Source organism: Myxine glutinosa, chromosome 12 (assembly GCF_964187855.1).
Source record: "Myxine glutinosa chromosome 12, kmMyxGlut1.1, whole genome shotgun sequence".
Lineage (NCBI taxonomy): Eukaryota > Metazoa > Chordata > Myxini > Myxiniformes > Myxinidae > Myxine > Myxine glutinosa.
The window spans coordinates 106,484,581-106,504,638 of NC_136272.1; the positions used below are offsets into that span (position 1 = coordinate 106,484,581).

Consider the following 20,058-nt stretch of genomic DNA (forward strand, 5'->3'; position numbering starts at 1 on the left):
GGTGAAGTGCTCCACGAACACCTGGTCTTTTTCCTCTGGTGGAACACCTGGTCCACAAGTCTCCTGGGAGCGCCTGGTCTACAGGTCTCCAATTTCCTAATCCACTTTTTTCAAGTGGATCCAATTTTATCCAATATTCAATTTTTTTTAATTCAATCCCATTTAATCCAGTCCAATTCAAATTAAATTCAATCCTTCTCTCAGCATCCCATTACCTGTTTCCAACATCAATAAAAATAAAATTATAAAATTAATAAAAAATCAATCATCTCAACTCTCAAATCGAATCAAAAAATAAAAATAAACGAAAATTACTTCAGCGAGAGTTTCAACTAGAATTACCACAAACCAACCACCTTTAACCTCCATTAACACAAACACAAACCACCATTAACCTCGATTAATACAAACAAACCACCATTAACCTCCATGAACCTCCCCCTATTATTTATTTATTTTCACGAATAAACAAATAATAGAAATAACCTGGTCTACTTCCAATTTCAATTCTGGTCAGTTCTGGTGTCTGGTCACACACAATGTTTTCCTCACCCACTGTGATTCGCTCACAATAGATTCTCACTGTTATGTCTGAAATTAAGCTACCCTACTGGGTATTCGTGAAGGGGGTCCATCTTTCCCAACCCCTTCCTTCACACCAGCCACTTCACGTTGTCCACCATACTCACTGAATTGTCATCAATTCTGAAATTCGTCTCATGAAAACACATCCCAGAGTCTAGTGTAACAGCCAGACAAACACATAGACACGCTGAAGACCCCAGGGTACCCATCAAACTAGCTTGTCCGCAGATCCACAACACAGCGAAACATGTAACTTTACTAAAATAATCACTTACTCATAACTAGCTGGATAACTAGCATAACTAGCTCAACACCTGGAACTCATAACTAATACTCATACTAACTCATAATTACTTCTGTAATTACTCATGCCAATACTTACTCAAAATAATGTAATATCCCAATCTTCACCCCTTATGCAAATCGAAGCACCCCGGACAACCCACAACCAATATCAACCACTGTAGCCGCCTTCCCCTCCAGGCAGCCACACGCAGCCACATACATCTCCATCCACGTCACACAAGACAACAGCCAACGAGTGTGTCCACCACACAGAAACCTTTGGCAATGCAACAACCGAACTCCCAGACAACCAACAACAAAACCCAATCCATCTCCATGGCTCATCAAGCAGTTCCAACTTAATCCAGCTTCACATACCGATTTCCCCAAAAACTCGTGAAACTTCACCCCCATTCTGGAAAAACCCTGGACTAAACCCTGACACCCTAAATAACTTCAGACCCATCTCCAACCTACCCTTTCTGTCAAAAGTTTTGGAACGTGCTGTGGCCACTCAACTCAAATATCACCACTCTGCCAATAACCTGTATGAAACATCCCAATCCGGATTCTGCTCCAGCCACAGTACTGAAACTGTTCTCCTCAAAATCACCAGCGACCTTTTCTCTCCTCTGACGCCGGCAACCTCAACATTTTCATCCTCCTCACCTCAACGCCTCCTTTGACATCATCAATCACACCATCCTCCTCACCCTGTTTAGACCAGCTTGTGCCTATTAAACCCAAATCAGTTCACTCCCAAGCCTACAAGGACCACCTACAGCACTGTAAAGATGTCCTCTACTCCACCTACTACCCTCAAATTATCCACTCTGGCTCCGGAATCCCAAAAGCACTCTTCTCTACAATAAACAAACTAAATAAACAAACTTTACAACGTGAACAAACTCCTCAGCGCCCTGGATACCGCCACCTGTCATTCAGAGTAGACAACAGCATCTCCTTTCTGGCTTTCAGCATCTCCTTTCTCCTTTCTGGCATCCAAATAAAATTCTGGCTTCAAATCAACTTCCTCGAACTTAACTATGATAAATCTAAATTAATCTTCGTTTGCCCACAACCACTCATAACTTTGCCCCCCAAAAAACAAGTCACATTCTTTGTATATTGCCAACATTGTTCATCGTTTAAGTATCATCCAGAACTAAATTTTTTTATAAACCATCAACTTGTAGATGCATTTATTTATATCCCATTAACCCAAGAACTCTCAATTGCTTGGTTATATTTTAGTAATGTCATATATCCATATTTCTTTTCCAAAATGTTCCTGATATACACATTAATCCCATCTGTCTTTGTTTCCAGATCAACTCAAATCAGGAAATCAACACAAATCCTTATTACCTCCAATCAATTCAAAATTAAATCAACAATTCAAAACCAGATCGGATCAGCGATCAGAAATCACTTTTCCAATCAACACATTCCAAGCAACAATTCATTCAAAGACCAAGCTTAAAAACACAACTCTCATCTTACTGTGACAAATAAGCAACCAACCTACTTCACACTAAACAAATAACTTTTCATCACCCCTTTCTTCTCCACCGCCTCTTACACTTAAACAGATCATAATTACTCACTCATACACTGTTGCCCATCACCCAGTTGCCCCAGACCCAAACACAGGTTTGAAATCCCAGTAGGTTGTTCTTCAATCCCAACCATCATGTGATCCCAACATCTCTCCATTTATTTCGTTCCTCATGGGGTTGGTGTTTTATGGCCTTTACCTCTTACCCAATCACACTGCACATTATTCCCCGTCCTTGATGGATAATTTTACATCCAGATGGGCACAGCATCCCATTTTTGGCGACCCAGCCCTAAAACAAGCCCCTGGACTCCTTGCAGGCTGGACCAAAACCCCCGGACCTGCCTCCATGGAACAATGACGCCTAAGCACTCAATTAGCCCTCCCAGTACCAAAGACTTACAATCAGACCGACAGACAGACAAATAACAGAGGCATGTCGCCAGCCCCAGCACAGGACATCACCTTTCCGGGCAGGCACGATATAATCCACAGCATCGAAATGCCAATTTCTATCCGGAGCCTCGCAAAGCCAAAATCCATGCATGCGTGCTCCATCATGCAACCCGATCTGTACTCGGTGCGCCCGGCGCCCCCTATAATCAGTGAGTTATAATAACCACAATATCTCTGGCACCCAACTCGTGATACCACAATTTAATCCACGTTACTTGCATCTCTTCATCCTCACAAATGTCCTCCATTTAACGTGACTCAAATCCATCTCAAATCCCCACAGCTCGGCCCGGTTAAATTAAATTCCAAGCGTAAGTCCTATATATCCTGTCGTTAAAGCAACACCCTGTAGACTGACTCCGCCTGTCGTTCTTCCTAGGTTAGTGAATTACCTCTGACCTTTCCCTTGCATATCTCGAACAAAGGTCAACTAAACTTTAAAAGGTCAAACTTCGAATTGGTCAACACAAATGCATCGATGCATCTTCCAGCCGCCACTCCGCACTGTACCTTACTGTATGAACAAGACTTCCTGTTGGAACTTGGCTCCGGAAATTAATTACTCTGTCTTGAAATCGTTTATTTTAGCCATCTTAAATAAATCCATCCATCTATCCATCTTATAAATCCATCTTAAATAAAAATCCATCTTGTAACATTGCCTGGCATATATGTCGCAGCCGGCCACTATTCCGACATGGCTCGTCTGACATGAACGTCCGACATCCAGCAAAGTCGAAATGACCCACAATGCATTTGGGCACACATCCTCCTCTGAGAGTGGGCGAGTTATCGCCAGCACTCTGAGCAAATCTCATCGCACCCGACCCCAAAATGCACTATATGACACCAATTTCAAAGGTGAGCTGCCTCAGCGATACATCCCACACATACAATCCACAATATCTGCCATTGAATGAACTCTTCAATTCAAGTAAAACACACATATTGATTCGAATTCTGCAACCATCTCCAAGAAACCGCTTCATATCAACAGTAGATCGACAAGGGCACTCCGGGTGCTTTCCTGACCCGATTTATATCAATTCGCTTCCCAAACAACTCCCAAACAGATGAAAATCCGGACTCAGTTCAGGACCTCGCCTGTTCTCTCGGATAGACGTTAAAATGGACATTCCCGGCCTGAATTTCCCCCAAGTCGAGCAGATCGCTTACAAAGTTTCACACCGAAACCCTCTGCTTTGCACATGACACACAGACAAACACATTGGCCAGACACACACGTCAATTAACATCCCAATATACATTCATTCCTCATTCATATACGAGTGAGTCTCCCATTCTTCGCGCGAAACTCAGATCGACTCAAATCATGCCTTTCTCCAGCCACTCCCAAACAATCTTTGCTCATTCATGTTACGTCTCTCATTCAAGGAAAAGGATTTTTGGGACTGGTTGGACGGGGGTTGGTTGAGGTGAAAAAAAGGGAAGGCAGGGCGGGGTGTTGGGGTGTTGCCTAGAGCCCTGGGACTGAGCTCAGGTCTTGGGGGGGGTGGGGGGTGTTGCCTGGTATCTGGTCCAGCGGCATCACTCGCTGTTTTACTTGTTTAACTACCTCCTTAATTGTTTTGTCCTGAACTTTGCTTCCTGAACTTGCTTCCTTTGGCTCTGAAGCTTCAAATTCCTACAATGCAGCTCCTGCTTCAATTTTCAATATTTCAAAACCTAACCTGTCCTTCTCACCCTGTGGCCACCTGGCCCATTTCCTGTGAGCTTATTTATTTTCTCTTGTCCACCAGATCCTGGCCTGCTTTATCTGGACCTCTTGTCTAGAACTTAGTCTAGAGCTTCCTGGCTTGACCTCGTAGTTGTCACTACCTTCTTGTCAAACCTACCTGGTACCTACGCATTTCACCCTTCCTGGCCATGTCCCTTTGGCCGTCTAAGTTAACCACAGCCCTCCTTCCCTGGCATGCAATGGCATACCCCATCTTGTCTCTGGGCTGTTCCTTCCTGGAAAAATCTTGGCCACCCGGTTTCAACCTATATGGCTGTCCGACCTCATTTTCCCCTCCTGGTGCTAACTGTAACTTTAAGCTTACTGTTAAGTCCTTACTTGTATCCTTACTTGTTTATCCTGGCTTTAACAAAGCTACGTCATTCTGAGGCCTAAATGAGCCTCTACTTACAATTTCTGTTCGAGTGCAGACAGCGCGGAAGACAAGGAGACTGAACCCGCTCGAAGGAGGAAGGTACGAATTTGGAAAGATAGCCCTCTGATATAAAACAACTCCCACCTTTAATCAAATCAACGTGCCGGCGCCGGCCTCAGGTCAGCCTTCCTCCTGTCCCTCGGGCTCCGTTTCCCGTCCTCCGCGTCTGTTGACACCCCACTCCTGGTACCATCTGTGAAGAATCAGCTCTTCGTTTGCAAAAGAAGTCCACAATAGCCTGGAATGGCGCAGCTTTATTAAAAACCAACTTATACAGATCCGGAGGAGGCCAAGACATCTATAGCAAGAGCCAGTCTCATGCCACGTCAAGCCTTCCTGAAAACGCATTGATTCTCATTCACTTATATACGAATACGATTATCAGAAAATCTCCGAGAGAACGAAGCGACTGGCGAGAGTCCCTCCCACCGTTATCATTCGGGGGAGTCAGCCCTTCCTTATCATTTGGACCAATTGTTTCTCTGGGCTCCGAGAAAACAGAGATGTAACTCACAAAGAGGAGAGTGTATGCTTAGCCAAACAAACCCATATATTTTATGGGTTTGTGTACATGAGTAATCCAAAGCATGTTTATACAGAGTCATGCGTTGCTGAGATTAAAACAAAATATATATAGTTAACGATAGGTTCATGTCATTCTACTAGCATTACGCAAAAACAAGCGCATGTGGGCGTGGTTTTATGACCAGCCTCGAAAAAAGCACACGTATACAATTTGTTCAGCATGACCTCATTTTAAGCCTTTCCTCACCCAAAACTAAAACGAAGCAAAAAACCCTTTATTTACTTTATGAAAATAGCATTTTTAGACAACATTTAAATCATAACACATTAGCACCCAACGTCTATAACTGAACTTTAGGCAATAACAAATCTACTACTTGACATATATATATATATATAGTGTATATATATATATATAGTGTGTGTATATGTATATGTATATATATAGTGTATATATATATATAGTGTATATATATATATATATATATAGTGTGTATATATATATATATATATATATTTCGTGTATATATATATATATATATATAGTGTATATATATATGTATATACTGTATATGTATATATATATATATAGGAAATTTTTTTTTTTTTTTTTTTTTTTTACTTCTTCAAAGAATTAAAAAAAGATCCTGGCTGCCAGACCATGAGACCAATCACGTTAAAATTTTAAGCAAGTATTCCATTTAACGACTAGTTCATAGTTTTGACGTTTCACGTCTGGATGAAGCGGTTCAAGATAAAATAAAATAAAAATTTCGATTATCATTCAATCCAATATGGCTGCGAGAACACATGACCTATGATTTATTCGAAAACGCACTGGTATCCCCAATAGTTGGGGAACATGTGTGTGAAATTCCCATTTGACCTGTTCACCTGTGCTGCAGGAGTTGAATTGAAATGGTTAAGACTTCAAAAAAAAAATCACAACTGTCAGACCATGTGACCTATGTGGTTAAAACTTACACCCTATACACCTCAAGTCCAGTGCATCATGTGCATGAAGTTTTGCATCTATATGGTCAGCTGTTCTGGGAGTTTTTATATTTTAAAAATATTTATATACAAAGTCAAGGCTCGTGTAAGAGCTAACACACAAAACAAAACAAACACAGATGAAACATAAAGGGAGCGGGAGAGAGAGAGAGACTGCGATGGAGACGGAGATGCACAACAACAGTGGAGACCAGGGATATCACAAGATCTGTAGAAGAAAGAGGGCTGGAGCGGGGTACATGGTCTAAAACAAATGGCCACTACAAGGAATTTGAAAAAGGTGGATTTGGGGTGTATTAATGGGGGGGGCGAGTGGGAGGGGTGGGGTTATAAAAGATCAAGGTTTTGGATGGGGGAAAATAAAAGATTGTTGTGAACAGCTGTTTTGAAGACTTGTAGGGATGAGTGGGATTGAAGAAAGTGTGGGAGTTTGTTCCAAAGACGTTAGCAAAGAGGAATGAAAGAGTGAAGCTGAGTAGAGAGTTTATTTTGGCAGTTTCACCAGAAAAGTGTTTCTGGCAGATCTTGTGTGACCTGAAAGAATATTTGTGGGACAGAGCACAGACAGAGTTGGGGGAGCAAGGCCGGAGAGGAGTCGGTAGAAGACAAAAAGACCACCAACCTGCCTGCGGTGAGAGTGAAAGGCCCTCAGAATCGGCTTCATCACGGAAGATTCCAATGATTCTGAAAGCTTTGGTTTCTACAGCGTGAAGCTGAGGTAGGTGTGAGGCAGGAGCACCAGCCCAGAGGGGAGAGCAGTATTCCATCGAGCTGTGGATTAAAGCCTTGTATGTGGTGAGGAGCTCAGTCGTGCCGAGGAAAGACTTCACATGGCAGAGGATGCCCAGATGGCGCATGGCTTTGGAGGCCAGCTTGGAAATGTGGTTTTCCCAGGAAAGATCATGGCAGATGGTGAGACCTAAAAGCTTGAGCTACAGAACTTCTTTGAGAAGATTGCTCAGAAAGTAGATGGGAGGGTTGTCCAGACGGTCTTTTCGGAGAGGCAAAGTGAGAGTGAGATTTGTCAGGATTAAAAGACATGTTCCACTTGTTTGACCAGTTTGTGATATTGTCCAGGTCTGCAGAGAGTGAAGAGGCTTCTGCCTGCTGATCTGAGGGTTGAGATATGGAGTGGCAGAGAGTGGAGTCATCAGCAAAGAGATAGAGGTTTTTCCAGAGAGATCATTAATGAAGAAAAGAAAAAGCACAGGGCCCAGAACACTGCCATGAGGAACTCCAGCCTGAACAGGAAGGGGAGAAGAGAGAATTCCATTCAGGGCCACATGTTGACTATGACGGGACAGAAAGTCCGCCAGCCAACCGTGGTGATTTCCCTGGATACCATAAGAGGGGAGTTTGGGGAGCACGGCGGGTTGGCAGACAGTATCGAAGGCACGAGATATGTCAAGGGAGACAGCTCCGATTTCCTGTTTGACATTGAGGACCTTCATTCATTGTTGAGACAGCAGAAGCATCATGAGTAGAGTAGAGTAGAGTAGAGTGGCCTGGTATGAGACTAAATTGATGATCCGAGATCAAGCCATTGGAGAAGAGGAAGGATTTAATATCGGAAGTGATGATTGATTCCATGACTGCTGATTATTGGGAGCAGGCTGATTGGTCTGTAGTTGCAAGGATGTGGTTTTGCATTTTTTTGTGTCAAGCGGTAATGTTTGCTGATTTCCAAGCAGATGGCAGATGACCTTGAGCAAAAGAGAGGGTGAAGAGAACAGATAGAGGGTGAGATAGAGCGGCAGAGCAGGATTTTAGGACCCGTGGGCTGATGTCATCTGGTCCAGTTGCAGAATCAGAGTAGAGGTTTGACAGAAACTCCTCCACCTTGTCAGGAGAGAACGACACAGTCCAGGAGCAGCTGGGTATGACTGGGTAAGGTGGCAACAGAGAGAGAGGGGTTTGGGACACAAGATTTTGAGGCAAACACAGAGTTGAGGTAATGGAGGGGATGGAGGGGGAACAAACACCAGAAACAGATTTGACTAGACGCCACCAGGATTTGAAGGAGGGAGACAGGTTTTAGAGTTGAGTCTTCAGAGTAGAGAGCTATTGTTTCCTGGCTCTCCTGATGATAGACACACTTGTTCCTGGTTTTGTGAAAGGAAATGAGATTGCCTTCAGTTGGATTAGCCTTCCATGAGGTGAAAGCAAGTTGTTTCAGGGCAACTGCGTCACAAGATTCCGTTTACCATGGACGGGAGGAAGTGTATGACAATTGAAGACGAGATGGGATAAATCTGTGCATGAGAAAGAGCAATTTACTTTGGAAGAATTCCCAGGATGAGTTGTCAGAGGCAGTAGAGATGGGAGACTAGTCCAGATGATTGATGGCTGCTTGAAGACTGGGCCAGTCGGCCAGACTCGTCCATGCTGAGGAGTCTCTCTGAGAATGGCTAGAGAGATGTCCACTTTAACAAGGAAATGATCAGATTAACCGATTGGAGCAGAAGAAGAGCAGCAGACATTTGCAGGGAAGTTAGTCATAACCAGGTCTGGAAGAGATGATACTCCATTGACTGAGATCCGGGTCGGGAAATTGACAGATTTTTGCAGTCCCAATGAGTCGCAGAAGTCCTTTGCCGAGGTGCCATGACTGGTGCGAGAGGTACCCACACCCAGCCAGCTGGCATGATGACAGTTAAAGTCGCCACAGATGAGGAAGAGAGAGTTGGGATGAGTGGATCGAAGTTGATCCAAGTTGTCAGACAGTGAAATGTAAATGGAGTCATCACTTTTTGGAGGACGGGACAGAACACATATGAACAAAAGGTGGGAGCGGAGAGGAATCCGTAGCCAGAGGTACTCATGGGGTTTGGGAGGTGAAAGAGCAGTACATGGAGAGAGTTTTTGATAAAGAGAGCAACTCCACCACCAGGACGAGGCTCAGGTCTATCATACCTGAGGACGGGGTAACCATAGAGGGATACCACGGAGTCAGAGACATCTTGGAGGAGGAAAGTTTCTGTTAAGCAGATCAAGTCTGGTTTGTGAGAAGCAACCTGTATGGAGTAGTGGGGCAGCTTAGGTAGTGGATGGGGACATGCCGGATAAAAGCACCAAAATTTTATCAGGCAATCTTCAGGGTCCCAACTATTATTCTATAACCGGTGCCAAGCGATACGACCACTCTTATTTGAAATTTTTTATTATTTGTGAAATTTTCTTTGGAAAATTTTGGGAAGAAATTTTTTTTTTTTGGTTTTTGGAAAAGAAATTTTTTTATTGCAGAAATGAGAATCTTTTCCGAACATTTTGGTGTAATTGTTTTTAAAATCGAACATCTAGAAGTATTTTAAAACGATATTTGAAAATTAGGTGTCTCGGGTGCATTTCCTCAATTTGGAAATGGTTCTTGCAGAGTTTTGTGGTTCTTGCACAAGGATACCAATGAGGTCTGACTTCTTTCCTTGGCGCAGTTTTCCTCTTTCAGATAGAGAAGGGGGGTGCGGATGATTTTCATGCTGGTAGAAGGTTCCCATATCTGTATCCCTGTTCTGAGCAACTATGTACAGACGAGAGAAGAGGGACACATCATCTTTCAACAGGGAAACATCCTCTGACTGCTTCCTCTTCCCCTTGGATGGTGACCTGAAGAGAGGCAATGAGTTCCTCTTCACAGGCTCATGGATGGACTGCCTTCGTTCAGTGATGATAGCCTTGTTGTAGCTGTCATACTGAGCCTTTCCCACTTCTTCTATGGTATGCACAGCGTTGGCCACAGATTCTTCAATCACATGCCACATGTCGAGTGCAATCAGCTCGCTTCCTTCATCTAGGAACGGGTTGCTCATCTCGTTGATAACTTGAATAAGGCCCAGTGTTCGCTCGTGAAATGTCTTCTGCGCAGACAGACCTTCTTCATGGTGCTGGCGTTCATCTTCTGAGATGGCAGTGTACTCCCGCTCAAACTCAGTGAGAATGCGTGCCTGCTCAGGTCCAGCGATCATCCACGTCTTGAAGGCTGGTGGGTTTTCAGTCAGGCCGACTGCTCCTCCAGGGCCCTTCACAAGCTCATTATTTTGTTCATGGGCTTGGTCGATCGGAATGCTGGAGAACCTTCTGGCTGTCTTCTGAACAACCCAGTTGCCTCTGACAATAAACTCCTCTTCGGTTGTTGGAGGGAGACTCTCCATGTCGCGGATGTGGATCGGGACCCATCTGGCATAATTATGGTGGTCAAGTGCGAAGAACCATGGTGCCAGGGCTTTCAGAGACTCGACATACAGGGGAAAGTCTCTTTCTCTGTGAGCGCGAACGAAGGTGAGTCCCAGGAGCTCAATCCTCAGGATGGTGTCCCAGTACTGAAAGGTTGGACTCTTCGTGATCATGCTTTGTTTCCAGTCCTCTTCTGTCCTATCTTCAGTTGCTGCACCAGCAGCTCCCTTCAGGTAGGCATCATTTTGCAGCTTGGAGAGTAACAGAGCGCTGACTTGGTGGGCATGCCTGGTTCTCGTCAGGTGTGATGCCTTCAGGAAGGATTCAGCTGTGCCAGCAGAGGCTATGCCTGCCTGGTTTATTGCTGTTGCCCATCCAGATCCATCTAGGTAGTCTCCAAGTGTCTTCCACACCGCCATCTCCAGGTGGAGTCCGCCGAACATGACAACATACTGGTCTTCACCGTGTGTGGTAGGCCAGTGCCACTGAATGAACTTGGCAAGCGCATACAGCGGAGCATCCATTGCTATTCTTGGAATCTGTCCAGGGTTCAGGAACTGTGTAGATTCACGGATGACATCCATTCCATGCTTGATCATTGCAGGTGTGGCTGCCTTCTCATTGAAGAGAGGCAGAAGTTGAGTGATGGCAGCTTCTACTTCTTGAGCAGGACTGTTTTGAAACGAGGCATGGTAGGCGGATCAGGCTATACAATCTCCCTTGACCACCTCTTCTTTTGCCATGCAACATATAGCAACATATAGCAAATATAATTTCAACATATAGCAGATTTAATATAATATGCATGTAATTAAATAAAAAAAATAGAAATGTCTATTGTGCATGCATCTTGCTGTTCGGATCGTTTGGCGCTGGTTATAGAATTGAAGCTTAGATGCTGAGGAATATGCACCCGAGACACTAATTTTCAAATATTGTTTTAAAATACTTCGAGATGTTCGATTTTAAAAACAATTACACCAAAATGTTCGGAAAAGATTCTCATTTCTGCAATAAAAACATTTCTTGTCCAAAAACCCCCAAAAAAAAATTTCCAAGAAATTTTCCAAATTGAGGAAATGCACCCAAGACACCTAGTTTTCAAATATTGTTTTAAAATACTTCTAAATGTTCGATTTTAAAAACAATTACACCAAAATGTTCGGAAAAGGTTCTCATTTCTGCAATAAAAACATTTCTTTTCCAAAAACCCCCAAAAAAAATTTTCCCCAAAATTTTCAAAAACAAAAATTCACAAATTATAAAATATTTCAAATAAGAGTGGTCGTATCGCTTGGCGCCGGTTATAGAATCATAGCTGGGACCCTGAAGATTGCCTGATAAAATTTTGGTGCTTTTATCTGGCATGTCCCCATCCCTTTGAAATTTGGTGCTAAGCTGCCCCACTAGAGAGATCAGTCAGGTTTGAGGGAAGGCCCCGGATGTTTGAGGTCCATACCGATAAGGATGAAGGACCACGAGGTAAAAGAGAGGGGAGGGGTGGGGGTAGGTTTAAATGAGAGAGAGGAGGAGGAGGAGGAGGAGGTAGGGAGATGAGTTGACAGTGTGTTGGCGATGGCCGGATGATGAGGAGGAGGACAAAAGGCTAGCTGGTGATGGGTTGAGACAGAGTGAGGAGTAATATGAGAGGAGGGGGAAGAGGAAAATAGAAGATTGGAGGAGATGGAGGAAAGAGTTGGTCGAGGGAGGGGGGAGCAGGTAGCTTTGTGGATGAGTTAAGAGGCAACTTTGAGGAGGGGTGAGAGGGGAGATTTGAAAGGGAGGGGTGAAGGGTGTTTTAAAGGGGGAGTTCAATTTTAGAAGTTTTTATATTCAATCCAATATCGCTGCCAAACCACGTGACCGATGATGTAATTGATTTACATTCTCCTCTTGTGTTGTTGTATAGAACATGCTCCAGAAATTTCAAACTGATCAGATACAGCATTGTACTTGTCGAATTATGACATCATAACGAGGGCACTGATGACAAAACTCAAATGGTAAATTTTAATTTCAGGAAAATTGGTGATTCTAAGTGACGCTGACCTTTAACCTTTAACCTTTTGACCTTTTGACGATTATTAATTTGTATTCTCCATGTTATCATAATGAAGCTTTGAAAATTTGATGACAAAACTTAAATGGTAAAAAGTTACAGCCCGGACAGGCGCACACACAGACGCTCACGCAGACACGCACACAGGCACACAGACAGACACAGACAGGCAGGCACGCAGACAGACGGGCACGCAGACACAGACAGACGGGCACGCAGACACAGACAGACGGGCACGCAGACACAGACAGACGGGCACGCAGACACAGACAGACGGGCACGCAGACACAGACAGACGGGCACGCAGACAGACAGACGGGCACGCAGACACAGACAGACGGGCACGCATGCAGACGGACAGACGGGCACGCACGCAGACGGGCACGCACGCAGACGGACAGACGGGCACGCACGCAGACGGACAGACGGGCACGCACGCAGACGGACAGACGGGCACGCACGCAGACGGACAGACGGGCACGCACGCAGACGGACAGACGGGCACGCACGCAGACGGACAGACGGGCACGCACGCAGACGGACAGACGGGCACGCACGCAGACGGACAGACGGGCACGCACGCAGACGGACAGACGGGCACGCACGCAGACGGACAGACGGGCACGCACGCAGACGGACAGACGGGCACGCACGCAGACGGACAGACGGGCACGCACGCAGACGGACAGACGGGCACGCACGCAGACGGACAGACGGGCACGCACGCAGACGGACAGACGGGCACGCACGCAGACGGACAGACGGGCACGCACGCAGACGGACAGACGGGCACGCAGACGGGCACGCAGACAGAGGCAGACGGTCATGGGTGAAAAGACAACCTCCATCCACCTTTGGTGGCAGAGGTAGTAATAATAGCAGTACAATTTGGCAATGGTAGTAGTAATGTATAATCTCCCCCCACCCTTCCTCCACCCGCTCTCAACCTGGCCCAAGCATATCTGGGCTTGGTGAAAGGATAGCTAATGCTCAGTCAATACAGCAGGCAGGTATGATGCAAGGCCGTGAAGACGAATTAAAATTTGTTGTGACGGCCTTGCAAACCCAACAGGCCCACTAGTGAGGTCTACAATACTTAAGTAGACCAATGTGACGTGCGTGTGTGTGCTGTCTGGTTATGTTATTCTTATCCTGTAACATTATTACGAGGATGAGTGTAACTTCAAAAGTTATTTGATGTTTCATTGACTTTTGAGGCATTTTCTCTGTTTGACCCTCAGATGAGCGATTGTTCCTTTTCTGACTTGAGCTCGGATGATGTGTGGAGGTAAGATTGCAATAATTTGTTTTCTAACTGTTCTGCACTTTGTTGTGACTGATTCATGAAATGTTGATCCAGTTCCTACTGCCATGGCTGCTGTTTCCCACCGAGCTCACCACGTATTCATGTTTCACATAACCAAGGTTTATGTTCTTGCCCAGCAGAGCTGATGATGGTCGGCAAGGAATCTCACAACCAGACAACTTCTACTGGCAGTTCATTATGTCTGATGAACACCTGGGGTCTGCTATGAACATGGGAGGCGATTGTGATGCTTTGGAATCTGCCTCAACGACCCTTGCTTTCCACAATATTCCTGTGCCTGATCGGAGTCCAGCGATTGGCTTGAGGCACCGCAGGTGAGTATCTCGTTGATGGGCTGCAAAAGGAGAATCCCTCTTGAATAAAATTAGATTGGGATTCTTGGTTCTTGGAACGTGGTGTTTACTCAGGGTGCAGAAATACGATGATATTTGGTTAAGTTGAGATGGGAATTTGGGTGTATGCAGTCACTGTTTAAGAATAAGTTCTCAAGCATCAGGTTTCTAATGATTTGATATATTTATTTATTTATTTTTGGATGGGGAGTGTGTGGGGTGGGTGGGGGGAGGGGGGGGGGGGAGGGAGGATACTCATACAAAATCGAGGTTCATGGAAGAGCTAGGTAACAAAGGGCAAAAAGGCAACATACTGAAAGTAGTGTAACAGGCAGGCACAACCAAGGATATGAACCAAGAAGAGAAAATAGTTGAGGCAATGCAGCAACCTTGAAGTAAGTGTGTTGGGTTAATGGGCGTAGAAAATATTGTGGGTAGGAATTGGGATTTTATTCATTTGTGGTGTACAACTTACTTGAAACCTTGGGCCTTGAAACCTTAGAAGAGCATAATTGAACAGCCCAAGAAAAGGCATTTCAACAAAACTGGAGAAAAGAATGGTTGGTGGGGGTGTGAGTGGGGGGGGGGGGGGCGGGCGGAGGTAAACTTAAGCATGCTGTAAGCCTGGATATTTGGAGCTAAACCAGGATGGGGTTGAAAACTTAGGCTAAAAGCGGAAAAACCGAAACCAAAAGCTTCAGTGTATTTTGCTGTCGAAATGACAGGTGGGAGTTCTTTTATTAAAAACTTTATATACATATTGTCGCGCAACTGCGATTAACATCAGAGTTGCGGAGGCCGATTACAAGGCTTTAACTTCCGAGGCGAAAACTCAATAGCAGATTCCAAAACCAAAGCGCGCAGGATGGAGGGAAACGGCAAGAGCCCCGCTGCCTTATCTATCAAAATCAAACAGGAAACTGCGTTCAGGTATATGTACAAAAATAATATAAGGATTTATTATTGAAAAGCAAAGACTGAAAATATGACTATAAACCTAAGGTAACTAAATTGGGATCCCACGCACAACAGATTTCAAACGCGAGACTAGGGAGATGAATACGAAAATAACACGTCTTTTATGTAAAGTGTATTCGCGGATACGGCCTTATCTCGTCCTTGTCGTCTTGGTGGCTGCCGTCCAACACCCGGCTCCTTTCGTCCTGCGGCACGCCTCGCTCATAGTTCCAAAGCCCCGAGCACCAAGCACCGATCACCACGAGGTCCCACAGCAGGCTAGCGCGAATCCACCCAGCAAAAAGGAGCGAGCTCCAACCACCTCGACGGCGATCTTCCACACGACATCCAACTCCACCCGGGCCAGGACCCTGCTCACAAGCCAACTCGGGATCGCACTGGGACTCTCTCAAGCTGTGAACGCCTTCGAACTGCACTCAACTCGACTGCCGAAAATGGCGTCCTGCCTTCGGTAATCTCCCCGGCCGATCACATCACATTGGCGCACTGCTCTGCCAATCAGAGCCTCCCACGACTCGCCGGCTCGTCCAGGGGCACGCCCACTGCGCCACTGCAACTCTCCCCACTCCTCGACCCCGTGGTCCTTGTGTTATAGCACGTGCTATGCGAGGTGGGTAGGCCTTTCGGAGGTGTAAATGGTGGAGGCCAATTGTGGCGGTGTTCCAGCCCGATTTCTTCCTAAGTCATGTCAGGGGGAAGGGTGTCATTTAGTGTTGTACTAAAGGTCCTAACTAATGTTTATGTGGTGTGCAGTGCCAAAATGGACAAAGGTTTGACTACTAGGTGAGACTCACAGGGGCGTTATCTTTAATCCCTAACTAACTATCACACGAATCTCCTGGTAGATCCACAATCATATATCTTATCCCGGCAAACGCCTAAACATGAAGAACTTATTACAGGTAGATTCCCTATCGCGACAGTCGAATACCTACCTATACAGATCTACCTGGCTCTAGATATTGCTTTACCCCCAGACATAACAATATATACAGTCATGGCCAAAAATATTGGCACCCTTGGACTTTTTTCAAATAATGCACCATTTCTTCCAGAAAATAGTTGAAATTGTAAAATATTTTGGTATTCACATATGTATTTCTTTGGTTTGTAGTGGAACAAAACAAAAAAAAGCTGAAATGATTACAAAATCTTCGCTTATTCCACACAGAAAAAATTACTAAATCTCAGCTTACTCCACACAGAAATCCTAAAATAGCCTGGACAATATTATTGGCACCTTTTAAAAGTTGATAAAATAATTAGATTTCAAGCAGGTGATTTTCCTTTACTTTGGGAATGAACTCACCTGTGGTGAGTTGCTGGTGCCTGCAATATAAAAATCACACTCAACCAGTTTGAATAGAGAAAAGGAGTCCTTCTGCTGTTTTGTGTCTGTGTGTACCACAATGAGCATGGAGAAAAGAAAGAAAACCAGAGAATTGTCCGAGGAGGTCAGACATAAGATTGTAGCCAAGCATGGACAATCAAGGCTACAAGTCCATCTCCAGAGGCCTTGATGTTCCTGTGTCCACCGTACGCAATGTTATCAGGAAGTTTAAGGCCCATGGCACTGTAGCCAACCTCCTTGGACGTGGCCGCATAAGAAAACTTGATCGCAGATTGCAGCGAAGGATTGTTCAAATTGGGGGAGAAAGCACCTCGATCAACTGCCAGATAGATTCAAGCTGACCTTCAGACACAAGGTACGATAGTTTACCTTGCACCATCCGTCGCCAACTCGATGAAAAGGAGTTCTATGGTAGGAGACCCAGGAGGATCCCCCTGCTGAGAGAGAGAGACAGAGAGACACATAAACACATAAGAAAGCCTGACCGGAGTTTGCCAAGACACACCTGAACAAGCCAAATCCTTCTTGGAGAATGTTCTGTGGACAGATGAGACCAAATTTGAGCTTTTTGGTAAAGAACATCTCTATGTTTACAGAACACAAAATGAAGCCTTCAAAGAAAAGAACACATTCCCTACAGTCAAACATGGAGGATGTTCAGTGATGTTTTGGGGTTGTAGTGCTGCCTCTAGCACTGGGTGCCTTGAATGTGTGCATGGCATCATGAAATCGGGAGATTACCAAGGCATTTTGGAGCGCAATGTTCAACCCAGTGTCAGAAAGCTATCCGTCGAAGGTCATGGGTCTTGCAGCAGGAAAATGACCCTAAACACACTTCAAAAAGCACCCAGGAATGGTTCAAAACAAAACGCTGGACTGTTGTGAAGTGGCCAGAAATGAGTCCAGATCTAAATCCCATTGATCACCTGTGGGGAGATCTGAAAACAGCAGTTGGGAGAAGTCACTCTTCAAATCTGGGAGAACTGGAGCAGTTTGCACAAGAAGAGTGGGTCAAACTGCCAGTAGAGAGGTGTAGGAAGCTCATTCATGGCTATGGGAAGCGCTTGACTGCAGGTATTTTGTCCAAAGGCCGTGATACCATATATTAAGTCTAGGGTGTCAATAATTTTGTCAAAGCCATTTCTTTTTATTTTCTTATTTAAAAGGACATATTAAGTTCTGAATCAAAAACAGATTCTGTAATATTAACAGTGAAATAAAGAATTGTGGAGACAAAATACTTTTGTCAATTGCAACTTATTTTTAGAAAAATTTGAGTTATTTGAAAAGTGTGTGTGTGTGTATTTTCTTTGTAGTACCAACATGCATTGCCTCCAATACTATTGTCTTTCCTTTGCATGGGTTGTAATCCAAATATACCTTTTTCACGATGGAAAACGCATTGTTCAGTATTTTTCTTGTTTAATTTAAAGCAGTTGCATTATATTACGACCTTTATTTGGGGGCTGTATAGGTAGCAGACTGCTGCTTCGATCGCTCCCAGAAATAAAAAGGCTATGGCTACGTACATGAAACAAAAACGTGCAAACTGCTTATGTGCAATATATAATCAACAGCAGAGACCCCTGAAAATTCCACGTCATGGAAAATGTGATTTAAGGTCCTCAACTCTCCTACCCCCCTCTCCCCGCCCCCTCTCGCCACAGACGCAGACGCAGACGCAGACGCAGACGCAGACACTCACTCAACACACACTCAACACAGACACACATAGGCGCACGCACGCACACAGACGCGCACGCACACAGGCGCACGCACACAGACGCGCACGCACGAACAGACACCACAGTTATATATCAGATTATGTATCGAGAGGGAATAGTTGAGAATAGCAGTTGGTGGAGTTGCAGGATAAAATGGAAGGCAAGTGAGGGTTGGGGCTAGTTTGAATGGATGGAAGTGAGAATGCAATATAAAGTGCATTGTGACTGCAAGGCAAGCAATTGCAACTTAATTGTCTTGAAATAAAAAATGAATGGGTGGAGGGGTCGGGGTCGGTTAGGCATTCCCATTTGAGGCCTTCTTTCATGATGCTGCGATCGCACATTCACATCTTAATTGTTTTCTTATATCTTATGTTATTCCATTGATATTTTAATGGATGAAGCTTCATGAGGTTGTAAAAGCATCCTCCCATAAATTGTTAATTTGGTAATTGAAGCATGTTTAATTCTTATTTGCTTATTTGTACAGGGTACGGCAGGCTGCCTCGTGCGATGCAAGCGTTGCTAGCTCTGAATGCAGCGAGGAGTTGCTATCGTCCGTTTCTCTTGGCGATGCGGAGCCGGAGGACAGATTTTCTCTGCAGGATGAGCTCCAGGCCATCACGCTTGACCTTTTTGGGGAGGGAAGTGTCTGCAGTGACGTCTCGTCTTTTTTTGATTGGTCCGACAGTGAATTTGAGTGGCAGGCAAGTGCGTAGCATCCATTGCAATGCAACATTTCGTGTTTGGCCTTGTCCTGTATAACTTTGATTCGGTGCTGCAGCATATGATACAGTTCCTCCAAGTGTGCTCGGATTGGTTGGTTTAATAATGTCGATACTTTCTCTAAAGCTCTCATCGCTTCTCTGTGGGTTTTCACAATTTATGGGAGGGCCCTGCTTGGCACATTGGTTTGGAGAGGTGGGGGCCGAGTTTCTGAAATGATATTCTGGCCTTTTTCAGTTTCCAAATAGTGACCTGGCAAGCTGCAGTGACACCACCTCTGATTTGGTGCCCAGCGTCACCAGCTCACCAAATCGTCAAGGAAGAAGGAGAAGAAGCTGGACTCGCCATGACAACCGCTCGAAGGTCTCTCGCAACCTTGAAGACTTGCCGTGGAGTGCCATGAGCAATGACGAGCAGGTATAATGTAGCAGGAGAGGAGGAGTGTGTGGTTGCGATGTTCTTTACTTCGATCCTTTCCGCTGAGATGAACGAATGAATGTCTTGCTTCACTTACTGTACTAACAAGATCACAACTCTTGCAGATAATTTCTGCAATGGTTCTCTGTTTCGTGAACAGGTGCATACACACCGAGTGAATGAATGAATGAATGATCGTTTTAAGGCCATTTTACCCCGCTAGGGTGGGGGTTAGCTTTGCGGGCCCTATGACAATCATGGTTCCCTGTTTGAGGCAATGTTTTTATGGCCGGATGCCCTTCCTGACGCCAACCCTTGGTCACGCTCTTACGATGCGCAGGGATACGGTGTACCTATTCTAAATCGGGGTACACACC

At 44.9% G+C, this 20,058-nt stretch overlaps 1 protein-coding gene across 1 annotated transcript in view; it reads left to right on the forward strand.

The window, feature by feature from the left end:
- The window catches only part of FAM199X (family with sequence similarity 199, X-linked), a 45,474-nt gene that overhangs the window by 15,576 nt on the left and 9,840 nt on the right, over positions 1-20,058 (forward strand). The window contains exons 2-5 of the mRNA XM_068132338.2: positions 14,068-14,114; positions 14,273-14,467; positions 19,029-19,245; positions 19,502-19,681. Coding sequence (XP_067988439.2) covers positions 14,068-14,114; positions 14,273-14,467; positions 19,029-19,245; positions 19,502-19,681 — 639 coding nt within the window. The remainder of the gene's footprint in view (positions 1-14,067; positions 14,115-14,272; positions 14,468-19,028; positions 19,246-19,501; positions 19,682-20,058) is intronic.